This window comes from Babylonia areolata, chromosome 25 (genome assembly GCF_041734735.1).
Source record: "Babylonia areolata isolate BAREFJ2019XMU chromosome 25, ASM4173473v1, whole genome shotgun sequence".
Classification (NCBI taxonomy): domain Eukaryota; kingdom Metazoa; phylum Mollusca; class Gastropoda; order Neogastropoda; family Buccinidae; genus Babylonia; species Babylonia areolata.
The window spans coordinates 6,570,858-6,580,970 of NC_134900.1; the positions used below are offsets into that span (position 1 = coordinate 6,570,858).

Sequence of the window (10,113 nt, forward strand, 5' to 3'; positions counted from 1 at the left end):
CTTTTCCTTGGTTTTTTTTTTGTTTTGTTTTAAAGCTGTGGTCATTAGCCAGTTCAGTTATTCACACTGTCTGAAACAAATCACACCATAACAGGACACGAAGGATGCGACAATGGCAAAGCTGTCTGAGCAGTGTGTTAATGTTGTTGAGGTCAGTCTCTGAGGCAGGTGGAGAGATTTGTTTTAGTCTGCAGTCAGCTAGGGGCAGCCTGGCTGGCTGCATTGATGCTGACCAGAAATGGTGGTCCTTTTATATTTGTGTTTGTTTTAATAAACTAATGATGTTTCAAGCATTGTGTTGTTTTTGTTGTGGTTGATGTTCACGTGCCACTAGTTGTTACTTTGGGGTTTTGGGTTGTTTTTTTTGACTTACTTGTGTAAACAAAGTGAGTCTATGTTTTAACCCGGTGTTCGGTTGTCTGTGAGTGTGTGTCCATGTGTCTGTGTGTCCGTGGTAAACTTTAACATTGACATTTTCTCTGCAAATACTTTGTCAGTTGACACCAAATTTGGCATAAAAATAGGAAAAATTTAGTTCTTTCCAGTTATCTTGTTTAAAACGATATTGCACCTCTGGGATGGGCACAAAAAAATATTTAAAAAAGCCTAATTATATGCAAACTGCATTTACTGGTATATTTATATTTTTTGTATTCTCTAAACTTGGCTCTTTGACCTCTTATTCTGACACAACAACAAGAGGAGTCATTATTATCATTTTTTGTTCAAACAGGAACTTCTTTTGCTAAGCATGGAATTTTTATTTATTTTGCAAACATTTTGGCACAGAGAGTAAAGAAGGGAAATTACCCTGTAATTAATGCTAGGGGACTTAATTTATCACAATTGAGTCTTGAAGGCCTTGCCTCTCTTGTTTTTTGGGGGTTTTATTTAACCCTTTCAGCCCTTTAAGATCCTCTGCCTGTGCAGTTCTCCCAGCCTGGCATGTTTTGGACTGGCTGCATCAACGGGAAGGGGGGCTTCACTTCAGGCACAAATTTATAGCAACTGCTCCACTAATAGCTACCAAACTTCACATAATGAGTGAAAAATAATTTTGACACAAACTGTTGAAGTCTCAAGATAAAGGGTGCAACAGTTTACTTGTAACTTTAAATTAAAAACAGAAATAGTAAACTGTCAGCTTCTGTCGATGTTGAAGGTTGTGGGCTATCTTCTTGATTGAAATGTCTGCTACGTTTTAGAATGGTTGCTAATTTCATCTTCTCCTTCACTTTCCCAAGAGTGATTGGATGAATTATAAGATAAATCAACATTATCTGGATCGAATTTGCTGCAAAAGTCCATCATAATTTCATTGAGTACTTACTGCACAGTAAGCCTTAGACATTTTACCATATTGATGCGGAAAACCGGATAAAAAGCACATTAATTGTTCAATTTTTAGGGTGAAACTTTGTGTGTCAGTGAGGAATGAAATTAAGTTGGAGTTACTTCCCTTAACTAGCAGTTTGATACATAATAGTGAGCTGACGAACCGGTTTAAATAAACAGGTTTTTTCACAAGCCTGTTAGGCGAGCTCAGGCGGAGAACGGCAATCAGCCGCACACGCCTTTCAGGCAGGGGTAGGGTTGAAAGAGTTAACTTGTTTAGTTTTTGGACATGACATGTCCCAGGCCTCTTGTGGCTAGTGTTTGGTGTCCCAGGCCTCTTGTGGCTAGTGTTTGGACATGTCCCACGCCTCTTGTGGCTAGTGTTTGGTGTCCCAGGTCTCTTGTGGCTAGTGTTTGGTGTCCCAGGCCTCATGTGGCTAGTGTTTGATGTCCCAGGCCTCTTGTGGCTAGTTTTTGGACATGTCCCACGCCTCTTGTGGCTAGTGTTTGGACATGTCCCCAGGCCTCTTGTGGCTAGTGTTTGGTGTCCCAGGCCTCATGTGGCTAGTGTTTGGTGTCCCAGGCCTCTTGTGGCTAGTTTTTGGACATGTCCCCAGGCCTCTTGTGGCTAGTGTTTGGTGTCCCAGGCCTCTTGTGGCTAGTGTTTGGTGTCCCAGGCCTCTTGTGGCTAGTGTTTGGTGTCCCAGGCCTCTTGTGGCTAGTGTTTGGTGTCCCAGGCCTCTTGTGGCTAGTGTTTGGTGTCCCAGGCCTCTTGTGGCTAGTGTTTGGACATGTCCCAGGCCTCTTGTGGCTAGTGTTTGGACATGTCCCCAGGCCTCTTGTGGCTAGTTTTTGGACATGTCCAAATGAATAAACAAATAAATAAATAAGTAAATAAGAAAACTGCATTAGTTGTCAGATGGTCTGAGGATCAGTTACTTATGGTTGTGCACCAAGAAGACTGCATTAGTCCTTAGAATACTTTGTCACCAAAGATGTCATTAACTTTTACAAAAACCAACAATAAAATATGCAGGGAAAGAGTTAAGATTTTATTACAAACAAAATACAATGAAACAAATGAAGGGAATGACAGTTGACAACTTTCTAATTATGGTGTTTAACACATGCAGCGCGCACGCACACACACACACACACAGACACACACACACACACACACACACACACTACACACACACATACACACATCACTTCAGCACTCCAAGATCAAGACAATGATCACAGGACAAGGCACATCATTATAACCTGTGAAAACATAATAATAACTGAACGCAATGACTGAGCGTAAAAATGAAGAGCATCTTACATTTCAAAGTGATCCTTCAGTGGGGAAAAGGTGGGGGGGACCAAAACATGTCATGAACCCAACCATGGCTGACCTCCTTCTTCTTCTTCTTCTTCTGCGTTCACTCGTATGCACACGAGTGGGCTTTTACATGTATGACCGTTTTTACCCCGCCATGTAGGCAGCCATACTCCGTTTTCGGGGGTGTGCATGCTGGGTATGTTCTTGTTTCCATAACCCACCGAATGCTGACATGGATTACAGGATCTTTAATGTGCGTATTTGATCTTCTGCTTGCATGTACACACGAAGGGGGTTCAGGCACTAGCAGGTCTGCACATATGTTGACCTGGGAGATTGGAAAAATCTCCACCCTTTACCCCATGGCTGACCAAAACGTATGGACACAGATTCAACACAGGCTTGCAACTGTACAATGGCAAGGACAAAAATCTTGCACAAGAAAGAAACATTTACCTATATTACTGGTAATGAATTTACGAAAGGGAGACACAAAAAGACAAAGAAGTCCTTCTTTATCTCTGATGTTTTCTGTTGCTGTCTCCCTCAAAGATCCTCACTCAATACACACTAGCAAGTAATATTTCATTAAATACATAAATAAAAAATCTTTTTTGTATCAATATGCAAAATGTCAATGAAAAGAACTATTTTTAGAAGAAACAAAAGATTTAAGTTTCAATAGTATTCTTTTGGGGTTTTTTTTTCTCAGAAAACATTATGTAGAGTTCAGTGGAATTTGGTTGTGTTCCATAATATCCAGATAAACATTTTTATCTGATGACTTCAAAAAATGGGCACATAAACAAAGAGTCAAACTTGTCCACAATGTCATTTATGGAGCATTTATCACAGATTCTTTCATTTGTAGGTAAATTGTCAGAACACTTGTCTCTTAACAGGCAAAGGATTATTGATTGTTCTAAACTTTACACAATTATTTGGTTACACTGTAAAATAAGCATCTTGGCCAAAGTTTGGTTTAAACATCCTGCACTTGATATACTTAGCATCGTCTTCACAACAGCATTAGTCATTTTCATGTGTATTTCATTGAAGCAGTAAACAAAGAAAGCCAGTAATGGGAAATACATAAAATGAAACCTGACAGCCATAAATGAAATGTACTATTTCAGAAATTTTTTTTTAAAAAGCATCATGCTTGCATGCAGTTCTGCCAACAAACAAAAAAAGTCAAAGCACAAATACAAATAATGTTAAATTCAGCTGGTTGTGTTTGTTAACTCACTCAGTACGGCCAGTCCTCTCTTCTCCTCCACACAGACCCCTCGGATGTCCAGTGGGTGTCTGAATGACCCAACCTTTAGCTTCTGTCGTCAGAACTGTGGTATTCTTTGTCAACATTCGCCTCTTCAGTATAAGAGTGTTCCGCTTGCAATATTTTGATGATGGTAATTGGGATGAAACGCTGTTAACATCGTCTCTTTCGCCGTTCGTATGGAGAGAGTTAACCAGTTATTGTTTCATGATAGCTTGCACGTTCCCTTGTAGTCGCCTAAAGCCTCTCTCTCTCTCTCTGCGCATGACGTATTCTCTTGTGGAGTGTTTTGATTCATTATACACCTTTTTCCCTTTATTTATTTATTTATTATTATTATTATCATTATTATTACTACTACCACCACTACTACTACTACTACCCTTTTTTCTTTCTTTTTTTTTTAATATTATAATTATTATTTATTTATTTACTTAATTATGTACGCTTATCTATTATTTATTCACCTTTTTTTCTTTTTCTTTTTTTTTCTCAAGGCCTGACTAAGCGCGTTGGGTTATGCTGCTGGTCAGGCATCTGCTTGGCAGATGTGGTGTAGTGTATATGGATTTGTCTGAACGCAGTGACGCCTCCTTGAGCTACTGAAACTGAAACTGAAACTTCCCTTGTCTCTTCATTACTATCTCCCTCTCACTCTCTTCATTCTCTCTCTCTCTCTCTCTCTCTCTCTCTCTCTCTCTCTCTCTCTCTCTCTCTCTCTTTTTCTTCATCTGTGCTCTGATTGCAAGTGCCACTGGACTGTGCTGGAGACTATCAACACTATTCTGTCAGCTGTGGACACTGTGGAAGACTACTGAACACTGCCAACACCATTCAGACTAGGCGCAGAGGGACAACTGAAGTGAAACTGTGTTGACTGCTTTATAGGATATCGCTTAGTTTTTCGGTGTACATTTTATTTTCATTTTTTTTCTGGTGTTGATTATTATATTGATTGTCTTACATCAGTTAATTGGGTTACTGATTGTATTCTGCTATACTGATTGTGTTTTTGTTTGTACCTCAGTAGTTGTTGTTTTTTTTTCCCTTGGCAATTTATTTTCATTTATTCTTTTTCTTCAAAGAAAACAAAAATGAACACAAACCAAAATGTATGGCCATCTAAACATGGTCTTCGAATAACCCATTTAAATATAAATAATGCAGTTAACTAAACTAGAGAAATATATATCCTCTCTGTTAAGTAACCATGGAAAACCTTTTCATGTAGAGAAATATATATCCTCTCTGTTAAGTAACCATGGAAAACCTTTTCATGTATTTGTGCTCTCTCTGAATCAGAACTCACGGAACACATCAGCGATGCTAAGATGTACATCCCAGACTATAACATAACCCATTATGACCCCACAAAAGCCAGGGAGTCTGGTCTCCTCTATGTCAGCGAATCCCTCACTTTTAAGCATCTACCATAATTATTGGAGCAGATCTGCAGGGGAAGTAATCATAACTGGTATCTGGAGTAGAATGAGTTGTGTTTCCATAATTCTACCCATCCACACACCTTTGGTAGTGGCAAGTTTGGTGAAGATGGCAAGCTTTGTTGCAAATCGTCGGGTGGAAGGTGGCTGCCTGTCATTTACATGTGTGTCACCTCAGTAGCTTGCCCTTTGTTGTCGGACTGGTCAGGGGCGTCGGCTTGGTCCAGAGGAATGACCCACCACTGTTCCTTGTCGCCTGGCTTGTCGGCGTCCATGGAGTCGAGCCTATCCCTGTCAGCCGTGTTCTTCGTTAGCTTTGTGTCTGCTGACTCTTCTTCACCTTTCTGCCACAATGACGTATGACTATGGCAAATGACTGTGACAACTGACAAAGGACTGACAGTGACAGTGGCAAATGACAGTGACAATGACAGGCGACAAAAAGACAAATGACCATGGCAATTGACAGTGACAAAAAGACAATGACAAATGTTTAAAGGGGGGGGGGGGGTTGGGGGGGGGCAGGGGGGGGGAAGGCTAAGCTGAAAGCTGCTTTTCACTATGCCCTCGCAAAAGGGGGGATAGGTCAACAAACATAAACATGTAAGACATAATGCCCTCACAAAAAGGGAGATAGGTCAACAAACATGAACATGTAAGACATAATGCCCTCACAAAATGGGGGATAGGTCAACAAACATGAACATGTAAGACATAATGCCCTCACAAAAAGGGAGATAGGTCAACAAACATGAACATGTAAGACATAATGCCCTCACAAAAAGGGGGATAGGTCAACAAACATGAACATGTAAGACATAATGCCCTCACAAAAAGGGAGATAGGTCAACAAACATGAACATGTAAGACATAATGCCCTCACAAAAAGGGAGATAGGTCAACAAACATGAACATGTAAGACATAATGCCCTCACAAAAAGGGGGATAGGTCAACAAACATGAACATGTAAGACATAATGCCCTCACAAAAAGGGAGATAGGTCAACAACCATGAACATGTAAGATATAATGCCCTCACAAAAAGGGAGATAGGTCAAAACATGAACATGTAAGACATAATGCCCTCACAAAATGGGGGATAGGTCAACAAACAAACCTGAACATGTAAAACAATTATCAAAAAAATGTCATGAAAAAATTTGATGCAAAGCAGAAATAACATGAACTGCTTCATACACATACACACAGACACACTCATACACAAACACTAATACACACACACAGTACTTCCAGAGCCGTTTTCCCTGCGCACACATTGTCGTAGAGCAAGCAAACTATCAACTTATTTAAAGTTCAGATATCATACCAGCACAGAATTTACAAGAATAAAGTGTGATTGTCCCATTAGATGTTTTTTGGTACTGTTTTCTGAGTGAAACTACAGTTGATTTTTTTTTTCAGATAGGAATTTATTCTACATTTTATTAGAGTACATGACAGATTACTTGAAAAGCTTAGTTCTTGGGGGAGGGGCAAAAAATGGTACTTATTCTATGAAAATTATTATCCAGGAATTTCCTTTGAAGACAGGATGGCTCATTTCTTCACCATTTTTGTACATAAAACGCCCCTCTTAAAAGTAACACTTATGATGAAAATGAAGAATATTTAGTTCCTTGTACACATTAGCTTGAATGGAAGAATGGTGAACAGTTCAATGAATAGAATGTCCGAACATGTTTTTTAGAGGTTTCAAGCTATTTCTGGCCAGATTCCAGTGTGCTGAGGTATAGTCAATACCCGGTTGAATGTATGCATGAAAAAAATAGTTATCAGTATCAGTAGCTCAAGGAGGTGTCATTGTGTTCGGTCAAATCCATATACGCTACGCGACATCTGCCAAGCAGATGCCTGACCAGCAGCGTAACCCAGTGCGCTTTGGCCTTGAGAAAAATAAATAAAATAAGTAAATAAATAAATAATAATGATAGGTAAAATAATAATAAATAATAATAAAAAATAAATAAAATGAATAAAGTAAAAATTAAAAAAGTCTTCTTGATAACTTCTTGCATAAGGCAGGAACATGGTTCGGCCCAGACATGTTCATATATACAGCTATGATGTTCTTACTGTATACATTTATAAATAGAAAAAAGGTGCAGCAATGTCCACAATATATTTGTAAGTTAATGCATAGGTGCACCTTCCAGTTAAGATAGGTATAGTATTGCTTCAGTATGTTTTGACTTTTAAAGGGTGTGTACTATGTGCATTGACAATCAGTGAATCACTTTATTGCATTCTCACTGTCAGTCTGTATACAGGCAAAGTACCTTTGAGAAAGACACTGGTTAAAACTGAAAGATGATAAAACAAAATAATAAATAAAATTAAAAAGGAAAGAAAGGAGGAAAATGATGAAGGAAGGGGAAAAAAATTGTTTTAGATTCTTCAAAAGTGAAAAGAAAAACCTTCCAGGAACACTTGAGACAGGTCTGCTCATGGCAGAATCTTCAAGCTTCTCTGATTTCTCCTTTCACAAAAATCAAATAATGAAATAATAGAAGAAAAGAAGAAGTGAGAGTGTTTATTAGTGCTTCTTGTCATTAGTCCCAGACCCTGATAGCTGGTTTACACTGGATCGTAAGTCCAACACCAGACTCAGTCTGCAAATTAGTGGAGTGATGGCCTAGAGGTAACGCGTCCGCCTTGGAAGCGAGAGAATCTGAGTGCGCTGGTTCGAATCACTGTTCAGTCGCTGATATTTTCTCCCCCTCCTCTAGACCTTGAGTGGTGGTCTGGACGCTAATCATTCGGATGAGACGATAAACCGAGGTCCCGTGTGCAGCATGCATTTAGCGCACGTAAAAAAACCCACAGCAACAAAAGGGTTGTTCCTGGCAAAATTCTGTAGAAAAATCCACTTCGATAGGAAAAACATATAAAACTACACGCAGGAAAAAAATACAAAAAAATGGGTGGCGCTGTAGTGTAGCAACGCGCTCTCCCTAGAGAGAGCAGCCTGAATTTCACTCAGAGAAATCTGATGTGATAAAAAAAGAAATACAAATACAACAGCGCCTCCCCAAGCAGTCAAAAGGTTGATGTTAAAAATGAAATGAAAAAAAAAAAAAAAGAAAGAAAGAAAGAAAAGTTTCAGAACAACTACCTGTTCTGGGGGTGAAGTCCATGATCCCCGCCGGTTGTAGCGTCGGAAGAATACGACACAGCCGATGACAACCAGAACCAGCACAAGAGCAGAGGTGGCAGCGATGAAGAGGATTAAGTAGAGGCTGCCGCGGTATTGGACAGGTGACAGAATCACAGGTGAGGGCCTCTCACACCTGTCCCCCGGGGTGCAGCTGATCAGCAAGGTCACATTCTGAAAAGTCACCATCACTGTCAGTTGAGTGTGTGTCTCTGTTGTGGTCATGATGGCTGTGCTGTGTGTGTGTGTGTGTGAGTGTGTCGCTGTTGTGGTCATGATGGCTGTGCTGTGTGTGTGTGTGTGTGTGTGTGTGTGTGTCGCTGTTGTGGTCATGATGGCTGTGCTGTGTGTGTGTGTGTGTGTGTGTCTCTGTTGTGGTCATGATGGCTGTGCTGTGTGTGTGTGTGTGTGTGTGTGTGTCTCTGTTGTGGTCATGATGGCTGTGCTGTGTGTGTGTGTGTGAGTGTGTGTCTCTGTTGTGGTCATGATGGCTGTGCTGTGTGTGTGTGTGAGTGTGTGTCTCTGTTGTGGTCATGATGGCTGTGCTGTGTGTGAGTGTGTGTCTCTGTTGTGGTCATGATGGCTGTGCTCTGTGTGTGTGTGTGTGTGTGAGTGTGTGTCTCTGTTGTGGTCATGATGGCTGTGCTGTGTGTGTGTGTGTGAGTGTGTGTCTCTGTTGTGGTCATGATGGCTGTGCTGTGTGTGTGTGTGTGTGTGTGAGTGTGTGTCTCTGTTGTGGTCATGATGGCTGTGCTCTGTGTGTGTGTGTGTGTGTGAGAGTGTGTCTCTGTTGTGGTCATGATGGCTGTGCTGTGTGTGTGTGTGTGTGTGAGAGTGTGTCTCTGTTGTGGTCATGATGGCTGTGCTGTGTGTGTGTGTGTGTGTCGCTTTTTGGTCATGATGGCTGTGCTGTGTGTGTGTGAGTGTGTGAGTGTGTGTCTCTGTTGTGGTCATGATGGCTGTGCTCTGTGTGTGTGAGTGTGTGTCTCTGTTGTGTTCATGATGGCTGTGCTGTGTGTGTGAGTGTGTGTGTGTGTCTCTGTTGTGGTCATGATGGCTGTGCACTGTGTGTGTGTGTGTGTGTGAGTGTGTGTCTCTGTTGTGGTCATGATGGCTGTGCTCTGTGTGTGTGTGTGTGTGTGAGTGTGTGTCTCTGTTGTGGTCATGATGGCTGTGCACTGTGTGTGTGTGTGTGTGTGAGTGTGTGTCTCTGTTGTGTTCATGATGGCTGTGCTGTGTGTGTGTGTGTGAGTGTGTGTCTCTGTTGTGGTCATGATGGCTGTGCTCTGTGTGTGTGTGTGTGTGTGAGTGTGTGTCTCTGTTGTGGTCATGATGGCTGTGCTCTGTGTGTGTGTGTGTGTGTGAGAGTGTGTCTCTGTTGTGGTCATGATGGCTGTGCTGTGTGTGTGTGTGAGTGTGTGTCTCTGTTGTGGTCATGATGGCTGTGTGTGTGTGTGTGTGTGAGTGTGTGTCTCTGTTGTGTTCATGATGGCTGTGCTCTGTGTGTGTGCGTGAGTGTGTGTCTCTGTTGTAGTCATGATGGCTGTGCTCTGTGTGT

General features: G+C 41.2%; 1 protein-coding gene across 3 annotated transcripts in view; it reads right to left on the reverse strand.

Moving 5' to 3' along the window:
* Positions 1-2,374: 2,374 nt before the first annotated feature.
* Positions 2,375-10,113, reverse strand: part of LOC143299421 (uncharacterized) — a 35,189-nt gene continuing 27,450 nt past the window's right edge. The window contains exons 13-15 of one of the 3 annotated variants that reach the window (XR_013057535.1): positions 8,517-8,729; positions 5,212-5,727; positions 2,375-5,160 (exon numbers count right to left, since the gene is read on the reverse strand). Coding sequence is in view for 2 of the 3 variants with exons in the window: in XM_076612605.1 (XP_076468720.1) it covers positions 5,542-5,727; positions 8,517-8,729 (399 nt within the window). In the remaining variant the exon portion in view is untranslated. Of the gene's footprint in view, positions 5,728-8,516; positions 8,730-10,113 lie in introns of all 3 variants that reach the window. The other 2 variants (XM_076612605.1, XM_076612606.1) reach the window with 2 other exon arrangements.